The sequence below is a fragment of the Xenopus laevis genome, chromosome 4L (assembly GCF_017654675.1).
Source record: "Xenopus laevis strain J_2021 chromosome 4L, Xenopus_laevis_v10.1, whole genome shotgun sequence".
Lineage (NCBI taxonomy): Eukaryota > Metazoa > Chordata > Amphibia > Anura > Pipidae > Xenopus > Xenopus laevis.
The window spans coordinates 111,685,454-111,700,785 of record NC_054377.1 but is presented as its reverse complement, the minus strand read 5'-3'; the positions used below and the strand labels follow the sequence as shown (position 1 = coordinate 111,700,785).

Here is a 15,332-nt window from a genome sequence, read left to right as displayed (position 1 = left end):
AAATGACTGAATGAGTTTTCCAATTGAAGTTGTATAGAGCGAGAACAGCAGGGGGCCAAGAACAGAGCCTTGAGGAACTCCAACAGAGAGTGGGAAAGTAGTAGAAGTAGAGTTAGAGAAGGAAACTTTAAAGGAACGGTCAGACAGATAAGATGTAAACCATGAAAGAGCAGTATCCCGAATGCCAGATGAGTGTAGAATGTCAAGGAGGAGTGTGTGGTCAACTGTGTCAAAGGCTGCAGAGAGATCTAGAAGGATTAGAATGGAATAATGACCTTTAGACTTTGCCAATAGAAGATCATTGGTTACTTTGGTGAGGGCAGTTTCAGTCGAGTGTGATGGGCGGAAGCCAGATTGCAAGGGGTCGAGGAGGGAGTTGTGAGTATATATATATATATATATATATATATATATATATATATATATATATATATATATTTTATGTAAAACTGATATAGAATAATAGGGGAACACTTTTTAGAAATGCTGCCATTTACCTCCAGCTTGAGGGGTGATTTGCCTTAGATTTTGGCTTTGCATTACAGTATTGCGTACAGGTGTCTGGACTGGGGCTGCAGTGAGGTTAGATGTAGTGTAAACCATCTGCTGATTGTTTGGGGTACGAGGTGCCGAAGTCCTTGTGATCTGAGTTCCTGGCCGCTGCGTTATATTCACGGTTGTCTGAGCTGTAATTCAAAGAATTTAAAATTGTTAATTCTTATATTGATCTTGAATCTTAGCAATATGGCTTCTAAAAAGCTGACAGTAATCTAAAAATTAAAATTGTCATTACCTTAATTTACTGAATCAGGTCCAAAATGTACATTTTAATGTAAAATATTAATTTTCTGTTAGTAAAGGATAATTTATTTTCCCCTGTTCGTTATAATAATGGTAATAAAAATATTGTGCACAGCATGTTGTTAAACAGAGAGCAGACATTCATTGATAGGTGCCTGAACTTGCTAAAATGAATACATTTGCCAGTAAATTTTTGTTCCAATAGTCTTAGACGAACAAGAATATCAATTCTTTAAAAAGGAAGAATGTAGGATTTAAATACAAAAATGCAAAAGGTAAATATCAGAAAGCTGAAGTACCTGTAGGTAATACATGTATGGTGGCTTGAGAAGGTAGACTTGCAGATGTAGATGGTGACTGCAAAGTGTTTGGTTGTGGAGGTTGTAATGGCCGACTTATCATTTGTGATTGGACGTTTCCTGCTAAACCAGTACTTGTCCTCCTGGAATCTAAATGTTATAAGCAAAGATTCAAATTAATAACAACACAATAAAAATTCACCACTTTACTGCTCTTTTTCCAAATAAAACAGTTTTATAAATATACTGTCCTCCGTAATGCTTGAAATTGTATTTAAGTAAATTTGATAAAAAGCCATATATATATATATAAAAAAAATAGAATAGAAATTACTATGTATAATAGACAATTCAACATTTGTTGTGTCTTCTCTTTAAAATGCGGGTGAATAGAATTCTTGCCAACTCTTGTAATAACAAAGAGTACTGCTGTCAAAAAAGAGAGGTCGGGTAGAGACATTAGAATTTAGAGCTCTGAAAAAAAAAAAAAAACCTAAAACAAAGTCATAGAGCTCCACATTAATATTTTCCATTTACCATCTTTGAATGGGTTTTTAGGTCGACATCACTGGAGCACAAAATTACATGCTGGATATACTGGAGACAATAAATTAAAACTTTCCTCTCCACAGTACATCCTTCATACACATGTTAAACGTTCACAAACCTATTAATATTATTAAAATTTTTGAGTTTTGACACAATTTTTTTTTTTGAAAATTCGAATTTACCATTCAACTTTAATAAATCTGCAACCTAATGATAAAGGCTCAGATATTAGTTGCACTGCTCACTATAGAGAAGCAGCCATTACTCGTGTTGGATATCCAGCACCGACATGATTGTTTATAGCTCAATGATGGGGCACATGAAATTCAACACTAGTGCAGGTCTCTGCACATTCAGGCATGTGGTGTAGAGTCCATTTAAACCTTAAAAACACCCACAGTTAAACTATTGCAATGGCGTTAAGCACCATTTGTTTAATAATTACATTATTAGTGAATACCAAATTCCTGCTAACAATAGACATCAGTACTTGGCATTTAATAAGAAATCAGCTGATAAGAAAATGTTACCTACAGCATTCAGTATCAGGGGTCTCAGCTGATACCAACTCTTCTAGTTTGTAAGTGGGAAGAGGGCATTTTTGGCATCTCAATTGTCAGCTCATGACAAGTCTCCAAATTGACCCTGGACCTCTGCTCCTGCAGTAGATTATTGTTTCTGCATGCAGTATTATGTCTTACTAGGGAGCTTTACTAGGGATGCATCGAATCCAGGATTCGGTCTTTTTCAGCAGGATTTGGATTCTGCCGAATCCTTCGGCTCGGCCGAACCGAATCCGAATTTGCATATGCAAATTAGGGGCAGGGAGGGAAATTGCGTGACTTTTTGTCACAAAACAAGGAAGTAAAAAATGTTTTCCCTTTCTCACCCCTTTCTCGGATTCAGTATTCAGCCGAATCTTTCACAAAGGATTAGGGGGTTCGGCCGAATCCAAAATAGTGGATTCGGTGCATCCCTATGTCTTACAGCGCGTTCAACTATTGTGCTCCACTGCAGATTACCATATATACTCGCGTATAAGCCGCCTGAGTATAAACCGAGGTACCTAATTTTACCTCCAAAAACTGGGAAAGCTTATTGACTCGAGTATAAACCTAGGGTGAGAAATGCAGCAGCTTCTGGTAAGTTTCAATCAAAAAATTTAGGGTTTCTGCTCCCATTGGAGTCTTGGAGACTATTCTTGTACGACGGCGACTATTCTTAAGACGCTGGCGACCACTTTTGCACTTGACCCGAGTATAAATCGTGTAGAGTTTTCCAGCATATTTTGGGGGCTGAAAATCTCGGCTTATACTCGAGTATATACGGTAAGCAGTATTGTGATCACCATTACAAGATTACAATTAAAGCTTTGCTTTATAGTAACTCATTTTGGTTACAATTCTCTGCATTTTTAACGCCAAGAAAAAAAAAATCACCTTGAGAGGTAATCTCAACATCTTCTTCATCTAGTGTGAGGTCAATAACTCCACCAGGTTTTCCACCCTACGGAAACAAATTAATTTGAATTAAACTGAATTTTGGGCATTATAACAACAAAACAGGTTTTTCTGGAGTGCTCTTATAAGAAACATTCTTTAGAAAAGATATTAAGATTTTCATACAGTCCCAATTATGGAAACATCAAGTTTTAGATAAACTTGACAAGTGTATAACGAATGTTATGTATACCCAAGTGTATGCAATATATCTGATATTTCTACTTGTCACTATGAGGGGGAGCTTTAACACACATTCGTTTGCTATGCGTGGCAAAAAATTCTATATAATTACTGACTAAAGAATAAATCTTGAGAAAGGAACCAAAAGGAACACACAAATACTTAAGCCTAAACCTACCACAGCTGAGTTTTCAGCTACCCTCTTGCTGGAGACACTTTCTGCAGATGTTCTGTTGGCTTGCAGTTCTTAAAGAAAAAAAACAACAACAAAAATTATTCTTGAAACTGGGTGAAAATAAAAATGGCAGGCAGATTTCAGAAAGCTAAGGGACACCAGTTTCCATAATAGGCCATGCCTTCTTACACTATAAATATACTGGAGAGTGGTATAAAATATTTATTTATAATACACAAAAGCTATGAATATCTTGTAAATTATATCCTTATAAACTGTGAGTTCTGATGTCATCAGTTATAAACGGTGAGTTCTGATGTCATTTCTGTCACATGACTCACGGAAATTTGTGTAATATAAATAAAGTACCCCCAGTTGTAAAATATGAATATATTAGAAGTTACCTCGGAGTTCCATGACCTGTATGAAAACACTCGGCCATATGTTTTTATATGGTCATGAAACTCCTCGGTAACTTATAATATCCTTACATTTTACAAGAGGGGGTACTTTATTCACTATTTAATATACCTTCATGCATCATTTACTTAAGCTTAAAGAGATGCAAATAGCTTAAAACAAAACCATAAACACCTGAAATCATTATTAGAAAAAATTATATATATTAATTTTAAACATGGAGTTTTTAAAGGGGAACTCACAAAAATTTTATATAAGCTTCCTCATACTGAAATAAGAACCTTTCTAAATACAATCAATTAAATATTCTGCATCGTTTCTGAAATCAAGTTTATGTTCACTATCCCTCTCTCAGCATCTGTTTCTCTTCATTATACCTTCATGCAGCAGTTGGCTGTCAGATATTCATTGACAGTTAGATCCAATATATCTTAAGAGGGGGGGGGGCTTCCTTTCCTAGCAGATGAATTAGAGCTCACTTAAAAAAAACGGATTCCAGTACAAACAAAATCTAAAAAATGAACTGCATTTTGCACACATCCTGCATGTAGAGAGTCAGGATTTCTGGTGATTTTAATAAGCAAAATAATTCCAAACAGCATGGGGGTTATTTATCAAAGTCTGAATTTATCTCAATATTTTCTGCTACAAACTCTGATCAAATCCGCTCGGGTTTTTTACTCTTATTTATTACATTTTCCTGAAAATTTGCTTTGCTGGAAAAAAATAAATAAATCAGATTTTCATAACTTTTACCTGAAAACTTTGAGGTATTGCCCAAAACCCAGTGCACATCAAAAAATCATTGGGACTTCTCCCATTGACTTATATGCAACCTCAACAGGTCTAAGATGCCGGATTTTCAGATTCTGACTTTTTCCATCCTCGGGGTTTAATAAATTCCGAAAAATTTGTGATTTTTTAAAAGTCAGATTTTATATATAAAAAAATAATTTTTCATGATTTTTGCATTCAGAGTTTGGTAAATAACCCCCTATGGTTGGAAATGGCCAAACTACCAGAAGAAATCTAGGGATGTAGGACAAGCTTAAAGGAATCAACATTAAAAACTGGGTAAATATATAGGCCGTGCAAAACAAAATAATGTTTCTAATATAGTTAGTTAGCAAAAAATGTAATGTATAAAGGCTGGAGTCACTGGATGTCTGACATAATAGCCAGAACACTACTTCCTGCTTTTCAGTTCTCTAGGTTTCCACTGACTGGTTACCCTGGTTACCAAGCAGTAACCAATCTCTGACTTGAGGGGGGGCACATGGGTCGATACCTGTTGATTTTGAACCTGAGCTGAATGCCGAGCATAAATTGTAAACTTACCGAATAGTTATTTCCCTCCCTTCAAGTCGCTGACTAACTCAGAGTTAGAGAGCTTAAAAGCAGGAAGTAGAGGTCTCTGATGAAGTACATAGTTACGAAACGTGTTCTTTTTAATCTGATGTAAATCAATAAAGGATGATCTTTTAAACAAAAACGAACCCTAAGCGATCTTTTTGACTTTGGAGTGCGCTGCAACGTCTTGGATGTGCATTGTGAAAACTTCTCCCTTAGAGACAGACTCGGGGCGGCAGCACCCGGGTCACCCCGTGGAGAGGGTAAGCTGATCCTTGTATTTATCTATGTGTGCAAATAACCGTTGGAAATAACGTGTGAAGGATTCTGTAATAAGTGCAGGGCTCGGGGCAGGTTCACCCAGCCAATTACTACCAACGGTGAGCGGCCTTTAACCGCTATAAATCTTTGTATTATAGAGGATCACGCAAACAAAAAAGATATATATCTGTCTGAACCTCAAAATTGGCGTTGGGATATTTTTGGAATAATAGAGTGCTGGCTATTATGTTAGACATCCAGTGACTCCAGTCTTTATACATTACATTTTTGCCTAACTATATTAGAAACATTATTTATTTTGCACAGCCCATTTACCCAGTTTTTATTTTTACACTGAACTGTTCCTTTAAAGAAGGACAAGGAGCACAAAGTCTATGTGATAAAAAGGGTTTCACTAACTTTCTTTATTAAATTGTTTCGTAAAACTACAGTACACACAAGGGTAAAAATAATTCGTAGAAGGGAGAAGAGAGGAAAGAACCTTGCTTTGTGACTGCAAACTGCCTTCAACGGTTAAAACCAACCCTCACCTCTGTAGGCCATGTATTGAGTCTTTCAGCGACCAACTTTTTCATTCACCATTCGGTTAGTGGAAGTACATAAAATTCCTCAACTTATACCGAAAACGTAAAGTGCTTAAATAAATACAACCAATAAAAAATTGATTGTCGCTACACCAAATCTGTGTATATTTTATCAATTGTTGAAACTAAGAAAACTCTAATGCTGGTTAATTTAACAATTCCTGGTATTTATATTAAAAAGGAGAGAATTATAATTCATTAATATGCTTTATAAAGTGCCTGTGCTCCACTAATTGATAACGGACCTCTTACGTCGTTTGTATCGTGATAATTGAGGTAGTAATATACGAGAAAAGTGACTGGTGCTATTAATACAAAAGTTGGTTGAGTAGATTTAAAACAGTGCTACTCAGTTGCAAAATTACCCAACCGCTCCTTGAGGATAAGAGAGGAATTGTGAAAAAAGATAGTTGGTGGAGTTGCTCCCAAGATTTCTAGTTATATTTTTCTAAGTCCCTAGGAGCACCACAAAGTGGGAGAAGGCAGAAACTGAAGGGCTGCGGTCTCGTTGGTTAATCTTTTCTGTCTAAAAAGAGAGGCTATTTATCCCTAAAAAACCACAGACCATTCAGTTCGTGGAGAGAAAACAGATTTAAGAAAAAGTATAGGAAGAGTTCCTATTCGTTTAAAAAGTGCAATATTCGTTCACCGTAGTGAAATAATTAAAAGAAGATCAAGAGTCAAATCATATTAATGAATTATAATTCTTTCCTTCCACTAACCGAATGGAGAATGAAAAAGTTGGTCGCTGAAAGACTCAATACATGGCCTACAGAGGTGAGGGTTGGTTTTAACCGTTGAAGGCAGTTTGCAGTCACAAAGCAAGGTTCTTTCCTCTCTTCTCCCTTCCACAAAGTCTATGTGGGCCTTATAAGGATAACGAATGAGCCTCACAGGTAAACCTGGCCTCTCAGGTTTGTGAAACACTGATTTAAAGGGTCACAAGCACGAGGAAAGGTTACCATTCAGTATGGTCAAAATTGGCCAAACCACACTCCAACAATAGGAAATGTTTAACAAACTTAAAAGGACCATGAAGAAAAAGAGAAAAAAAAAAAACAGGTGGTGCTTTCATAGCAGATACAAAATAGATGAAGTGGATTGCCTATACACTGCAAAACAAAATGTACTTCTGCTACAAATAAAACATTGTTACATGTACAGGACTAAACCAAAATATAAGCAATTTCAAAATATTTGGTTTTACTGGTCCTCTTAAAAACAATATGTATACAGATTTGAAATGAATTTAACAAAAAACTATTTAAGTAATCTTTGGAGATATACATCATTACAAGAATTGCCAAAATATCAGCTATGGTTACTTTATAACTGGGCTTTTCAGTCTTATAGGAGAACTAAACCCTACAAACCAATATGGGTAGAAATGCTGTATTTATATACTGAACTTACAGTCCTAGTCTAAAGCTTCAAAATCTTTAACACCAATTAAAAGGCCTTAAATGTTGTGCACAAGAGCTCACCATCACATGCTTAGTGTGATCTGGGCAGCAGTTGAGTTGCCACAAAACATCACGTTCATGTTATTGAAGTTGATGCCATAGGGCGGATTATTAAATTCTGATGCACATTGCACTGGTTTCTGTAATCCCAACCTGAATTAATTACTAATCACCCTTGTACAGTGACTTTTATATTCTATGTATGAAGTATTTTGTGAGTTCGTCGCTAAGATCAGGTAACCACAGCAACACTGAGCATGTAAGTTGAATCGGTAGAAAAGGTGATGGAGAGCTATTGGTGATATCTTTGCATTTACAAATCTTGTTGCCTGGGGCTGGTACAAAATCCCAAAACACAATGTACAGCATTTCTAGCTTGTGTGTTTGTTAAGCTTTAGTTCTCCTTTAATGCCTTTGGCACGACCAACTACCAGGTACATATTTTAAAACTAATTCAGATATGGACACAATCCTATATTAAGTAGTATATAAATCTTGTTACTCAGCCATGATTTAACACACCTCTAGAGGAGCTTGTTGCTTCAGCTGCACTTGGACTGTTAAATACAGACAGTGGAGATTTCAGTTGGGAAGTGGTGCGATTGTTAGCTTGATTGTAAGTTCCTGAAGATACTGTAGATGGCAAAGAGGGTCTGGATGACTGTGCAACTGAATGTGTTGTTGGGATAGACTGTACAGTCAGAGCTGATGATACAGAGTTTCCTGGAGAATTCCGCTGTATACTTGGACTTGGCATTGAGGGACTGTTAACAGTTTTATTTGGTGCCAAGGACACTGGAGTCGCTTTAGTTAGATTACTAATGGAGGACTGATTTTGTACTGGGATGAATTCGACATTCCCAGACTGTTGGTTAGTAACGAAGGTTCCTGTAGTGCCTTGCATGAGCTGTGACTGAGACTGCATTGAGACTGGGACATGAAGAATAACTGGCAAAGACTGAAGGGATACAGACATTGGCTGGGAGTTACTGCTGGACACTTGGTTGTTCCCTACAGCAGTCGTAGTTGCAGGAACAACAGAAGTCATTACTGAAGCAGAGGTAACAGGTGGCAAAGGCTTATTCTGGTTGTTTAGAGTGTTTTGAGGAGTTCCAATGCTGGAAGCATTAACTGTAGTAAAAGAAAAATAAAATACCACAAATAGTTTAGAGTAAAGCCCATGAAACTAAAATTATTAAACATGAACTCCTACCTAAAGAATTTGCATAACAAATGAAAGTGCAGTTAAAACCAATTTGCAATTACTCCAAATGATACAATGCTTAAAGGAGAAGGAAAGGCTAAAATGAAGTAAGCTTTATTAGAAATACACCAGTAAACCCTCAAAGTAATGCTGCTCTGAGTCCTCTGTCAAAAGAAACACTGCATTTCTTTCCTTCTATTGTGTACACATGGGCTTCTGTATCAGACTTCCTGTTTTCATCTTAAACCTCCAGGGCACGGCCTTGAACATGCTCACTTTGCTTCTCTCCCCCCCCCCCATGCTGTAATATGAGCCCAGAGCCAGCAGGGAGAGACTCAGGCAGGAAGTGATGTCACACCAAGCCAATATGGCAGTTGCTATCCTAAACGGAACACTTCAAGAGCTGTTTTCTCAAGTATGGTAAAGCATTCTGCATTATAGTGTTATAGTTTGCAGTATTGTCTCTAATCTATTGGCAACAAACTGCTTCAGTAGCTTTCCTACTCATTTAAAATTACACTATTTTTAGGTGTATGAGAAATTTCTATATCTATATGTTGTATACCATAATTTTGCTAGCTCCCATTTGAACAGCATTGTACGTTCTGTAATGACTGCATCCCTTCACCATAATGTATGCATAGTGATTAGCTACGGTCAATGAACTTGTGGTGCATCTTAGGACATACAAGAACTTCTCAAAACTGAAAGATAAAATGCTAGACAAAGGAATAACATTTACCTCTAGTATGACAATACTTCGTTAGATATGATTTCTGCCTAGAATGCACAATGCAGAAGATTTACAGCAAACAACATAGAACTGTGGATGTAATAAGTGACCAGTGGATGGAAAATCACAGCATACTTACTTCTTTGTTGAATTAGTTTCCAGTCAGGAGGCGCCCTTGCCTGTATACTGGTATTTGCAGTTGACTGGCTTACTGACACCTGAGTAGTAGTGCTAGGAGTACGATGCTGTAAACTAGATGTTGTTGGAGTTGATGGCTGACCTTGAATTAGAAATAAATTTTTTTTACATTAAAATCAGTGAAGAAGCTAAATTTAGGGTCAATTGTGATGTATATTTAAATGCAAATAGACTTAATATCTTAAAGGGATGGTTCACCTTTAAAGTAACTTTATTATGTTATAGAACGACCAATTCCAATTCAATTGGTTTTCATTTTTTTTTTTTTAGTTTTTGGTGTTTTTCTTCGGATTCTTTGCAGCTTTCAAATGGGCGACGGTGTCCCCTTCTAAAAGAACAAATGCTCTGTAAGGCTGCAAATGTATTGTTATTGCTACTTTTTATTACTGGTCCTTCTATTCAGATTCTCTCCTATTCATATTCCAGTCTCTTATTCAAATCAATGCATGGTTGCTAGGGTAATTTGGGCCCTAGTTGCTTAAAATGCAAATTGAAGAGCTGCTGAATAAAAAGTGAAATAACGCAAAAAACTTCAATAATAAAAAATTAAAACAAATTGCAAATTATCTCAGAATATCACTACATCATACTAGAAGTTCTCAAAGGTGAACAACCCCTTAGTAGATAGAATCCTTTAAGACATTACAGTTTCTCAAGAATGTCTGCATTATGGTTTACAGAAACAGAAAACGTTCTGTTAAAAAAAAAAAAGGAGATAAAAAAATTAAATTCCTTACCAGTGGTTGAGGGCTGAAAAGTAGCTACTGTCTCTCCAACATTTCGTTTTGATTCCAGCATTTGCCTCACTGTGCTGCCACCTCTAAATAATAAATGCACTTCATCAAGACAGACTGCAAAAACACTTTTCTATACATCTATAAAAGCTGATTTTTTATGAAAAATGTGGCAAAAAAGCAACAGAGCAAGACAAACAGATAAAGCAGTTAATGATAAATGAAAAACTCTGCAAGCTCTAAATACATGAGCTCTGTATTAATACACAGGCCGCCTTTGTTGCTTTCTGTATACAAATAGCAAGACAACCATTGTAATTATGTTAACAGTCTATGTAAAGCTAGAATGGAACAAAAAGATTAAATTACTGCATAGCGTTAGCAGAAAGGTGAACATTCTGCATAGAATTAATAGAAAGGTGAAAGTTCTGCATAGAATTAATAGAAAGGTGAATGTTCAATGAAAGGCTTCTGTGCAACCCTTTTAACCAAGAAAAATCTTATTATTTAGTGTTGTACTTCTTGCAAGATAATCAAGATTACCAGTGAAAAGATAAACCCCTGCATACTGGATTTCTGCTTATCTGTAAGCCAAACCCATCACAACAGAGTCTCCTGGAATGGATGGTTTAGGGTGGTGGCAGACAGGGAGATTTGTTGCCTAGCGACTATATTGCTTTACAATAAAACAAACAAAAATCCGAAAAAATCTATTTCCTTCCCAAAATAAATTCAAACTATTTTTTTTCTGTGTGTTGGGGGTCGAGTTAAGCTCTGGAAACAAAAACTCTGTATCTACTACACAAAAATTAGATATTAAAGATTGCACTCTACTGGAGGAAAATTGTCATTTTACAGTGATTCGGTTGCTTTTTTTAGATATATAAAAAGCAGACCATCAATAACCGCGTAACACCTTATTTAAAAAGTACAACAAAGGTTACACAGTATCAAAAGGAGGAGGCATTGGAGGGCTCAGTTTACAACCACTATCACCATCTTGTTACCGGTGTCATTTTATGCAGACTGATGTTAAGTTTAAAAGAATACTAGTTGATTTCCAAAGCTTTACTTCAATACACACACATAAATTGAAAAAGCAGCAACACACAGGAAGAACAAGTACAGTTTAAGTGTGAACAAATGACCACATCCCAGATTCCAAAATGGCTTAAAACAAGCTCAAATGAGTATTTGCCAGAATAAAAATATAAGAGCATTTGACACAAGCAGAGCATATTTTTGAGACCTACTAAGCAGTTTATTTGGCCCAATGCTGCAGATTTTTAAAACACTTGGCTCACCTGTAGCTCAGGGAGTTATTGCCAGTCGACGCTTCATTTGCAGCTTTTCCTGGGGATGCAGGGAGGACTGCTGTAGATTGCTTTGTTAAAATAAGAAATGCAAAAAATAAGGATATAAGCAACTGAAGTGCAAAAAATAAAGAGTGTGTAAAATTGAACTGGGATTAAGGTACATTTTTCTTGCAGTAATGCAGGTATGGGATCTGTTATCCGGAAACCAGTTATCCAGAAAGCTCCAAATTACAGGAAGGCCATCTGCCTTAGATTCCATTTTAAGACAATAATTGTCATTTTGTATTTCCCTTTTTTCTGCAATAATGAAACCGGTAGCTTGTACTTGATTCTAACTAAGATGTAATTATTCGTTATTGAAGACAAAACAATAATTTTGGGTTTAATGAACTTTTAGTAAACTTAAGGTGAACAAAATTACAAAAAGTTTCCTTAAGCTGAAAACCCCAGGTCCCATACCCGTATAAAGATGTTTGCATAAAGTACTAAGATGCTCAGTCAGGTTTGAACATTTAAAAATACAGGGTAGAACTTAGTAAATAAAAGGCTGCAATGCAACCGTGTTCTTGTCTTGTAAGCGGTTTACATGTATCTCAACATCCCTGTATGTATTTCTGAAAACATAGCCAGAACATTTTAACCTCGAAATTTAGTTTTTTGGCTAATGTATCAGTGAACAGTAGTCCCCTATTCCACTGGCAAATTCTAAGCAGATTCTTGATTTAAATCATACACGGCTTGCCGAGTTTGTTTTACCTCTGGTCTTTTCTTAAGGTCTTCCTTTGCTGCACCAAAGCGTTTTGTCAACCTTGCAATTTTAGCCTGAAACAGAAAAGAAAACAGATTAAACATTAATTTTAGAGTTTTTGGCTGAATGGATATAATGATCGTGACAAAAGTGGCCATCAACTAGTCTAATAGGCTACTAAAATCAGTCCTTTCTGATTGCTTAGACCATGGGTCAAAGAACAAATCACTTTAAAGGCCCAACTTTATTTTTTACATTCCTATGAGATAACTTTGGTTTTGCTCCCATGTATAAGTCAATGGGCTTCTGACTTAAATAAAAGCATTTGAGTTGAAAGCCATAAACATGCTCATACACTGGCAGTCAACGCAGGCCTAGCTAATGGCTTTATGCGTGTGTAGCCCCTTGTTGCATTGTTTTTTGGTATTCAATCTATATGAATGATCTGTAGAGCACAGCATGGCTGCCACATAAGGCTGAGGTCCCACACATCACTCATCAGACCTCCTGTTTTTGGGATTCCCAATGCGACCATTTGAGTACCAAGCAACTATTTTAAAACAGAGCAGATATTTTCACCTTTATGCAGGATCAGTACAGAAATTAGTTTAAATAGAATAATTGATAATGGCTGTGCAAAATTGATCTTTAAAAAAATCCAGGACAATGCTAATTCTTCCACATAAAATAAATACAATCAATAAAGCCTTACCTGTATTGCATACAAAATATTTTCGTGTTTTTTGCATTCTATCTTCTCCACTCTGGTCTTAAGATCAGCTACAGTCTTCTCAAAGACTACACACTGCAAAGTGTTCAGCCTCTCCTCAAGCATCTTCTGGATGACCTGCAGACAAACCATTCAGCCAATTCAGGGTTGACAATTTAAACACAAGTAATTTTTTTTAGATTTATATGAACTATAATAGAGCTAACTACCGACTAATGGTTACTTACATTCTGCAATTTCTTGTTGAGATCATCGCCAGCTGTAATCTTTACTTGTAATTCAGCCTCATACTCTTCCCCATCATAACGCCGTCTCTTTGAGCTTTCATTGTCAAGGTCCTCTGATTTAGAGCGCTTTCGGCGAGAGACTTCACCTAGAGAAACGTCTCCTGGAGAAACGCCACCTGGAGAAACGTCACCTGGATAAAAACAGATCTAACTTTATTTTGAATAACCACTATGGGTACTACAACAATGTCAACATCATAAGCAAATAATCATTTAATGTGATACAAACAACAAAAATCGTTGCTAAATAATACGCCAGTGCCATTCCATGACCATTATCCTGGGGACGGAATGTCATTTTTTTGTTTTGTTTTTGCAAACTGATGTATGTAAGTAGCCCAAAAAATAGGATTTATATACCTACCAGTAAATCCGTTTCTCTGTAGTTGACAGGGGGACACAGGAGACCAGTGGGGTTAAGCTCCATCCTCCTGGAGGCAGGACACTTGATGAATAATCAAAAAGGGGGCGTGCCTGGATGTTCCGGCTTTACCCCTAGTACTTCTGTTCAGTTGGTACCAAGTAACCGTACACAAAGAGATAAGTAGAACAGTAACACTATTTCAACATTTAACTATTTACAAAGGGTGGGAAGTCCTGTGTCCCCCTGCAAACCATTTCCTTGTTGTGGGGTATGGGGTACAACAATTAAAATACCAAATAATAGACAATGTTCCGAGAATGCGGAGAGGTGGTGATAGAGTTAAAATGTTATTAAAAAAAGAAGCGAGATGGATTAGAAAATTGGAAACGTTGGCTGCCCATGGCCTCAACAGGGAATATGATTTAAGTGAAGTTTATCGTTAAATACATCTTTTTAACAATGTTTTTAAAAGTAAATTATGTAAAGTATTTTTTTTTTTAAAGTTATATTTTTCTCACAAGGAAATTTATGGACACTAAAGAAATAAGGACACTTTATTGCACAAAGGTAGAGAGAAATAAATATTTATGTATTGTATAGCAAAATTTAAATTGATACAAATGTGATGGTTTGTAAATGTGAAACATTGTATTCTGAAAAAGAATCACTAGGGGTCACTGTGTTATTATGTATAAATAACGGAGCACAGGTGTTCATGGCGGTCTGAAACGTTGCCAAGTGTATCGGGGTCTGAGCCCATGTCTCAATAAAGGCATTTTAAGCAAAGAAATCCATGACTGGTGCTGTCAATATTTGAAAATTGTCAGTCCTGTGTCCCCCTGTCAACTACAGAGAACAGATTTACCGGTAGGTATATAAATCCTATTTTCTCTGGCGTCTCCGAGGGACACAGGAGACCAGTGGGGACTTTACAAAGCAGCCCCAACAGTAGGGAGGGTGAAATAGATTAGAATGTTTGGCCTTTAGTCTTGCACTGCTGCGTGCAACACTTTGCGGGCAAAGGCTGCCTACGAAGTAGCAAAAGAATCGATTTTATAGAATTGAGTGAAAGTGTGAACTGATGACCACATGGCCGCCCTGCAGATCTGCTCAGCCGAGGCAGAGTTGCGCCAAGCCCATGATGCCCCCACTGCTCATGTGTAGTGTGCTCGAACCCCAAATGGGGGTGCCTTTCCTTTAGCAATGTAGGCCCTGCAAATGCATTCTCTTATCCATCTGGCAATGGTGGTCTTGGAAGCCGGTTGACCCACTCGTGGTCTGGCTGGAATGCGAGTCAGCTTAGATCGTTATAGGTAGATTTTTAGCTCGTACCACATCAAGGCCATGTAGCCGTTTTTCCTTGGAATTCTTGGGCTCCGGACATAAGGATGGTACTATGTCCTGGTTGAGATG

The 15,332-nt window shown here is 36.9% G+C and overlaps 1 protein-coding gene across 5 annotated transcripts in view; it reads right to left on the bottom strand.

Moving 5' to 3' along the window:
• The window catches only part of atf7ip.L (activating transcription factor 7 interacting protein L homeolog), a 59,495-nt gene that overhangs the window by 6,207 nt on the left and 37,956 nt on the right, over nucleotides 1–15,332 (bottom strand). For all 5 annotated transcript variants that reach the window (XM_018258729.2, XM_018258732.2, XM_018258731.2 and 2 more), the window contains exons 4-14: nucleotides 13,496–13,686; nucleotides 13,251–13,385; nucleotides 12,547–12,612; nucleotides 11,779–11,858; nucleotides 10,478–10,560; nucleotides 9,682–9,822; nucleotides 8,128–8,736; nucleotides 3,510–3,577; nucleotides 3,089–3,155; nucleotides 1,101–1,250; nucleotides 498–686 (exon numbers count right to left, since the gene is read on the bottom strand). In XM_018258729.2, the coding sequence (XP_018114218.1) occupies nucleotides 498–686; nucleotides 1,101–1,250; nucleotides 3,089–3,155; nucleotides 3,510–3,577; nucleotides 8,128–8,736; nucleotides 9,682–9,822; nucleotides 10,478–10,560; nucleotides 11,779–11,858; nucleotides 12,547–12,612; nucleotides 13,251–13,385; nucleotides 13,496–13,686 (1,779 nt within the window). The remainder of the gene's footprint in view (nucleotides 1–497; nucleotides 687–1,100; nucleotides 1,251–3,088; nucleotides 3,156–3,509; nucleotides 3,578–8,127; nucleotides 8,737–9,681; nucleotides 9,823–10,477; nucleotides 10,561–11,778; nucleotides 11,859–12,546; nucleotides 12,613–13,250; nucleotides 13,386–13,495; nucleotides 13,687–15,332) is intronic.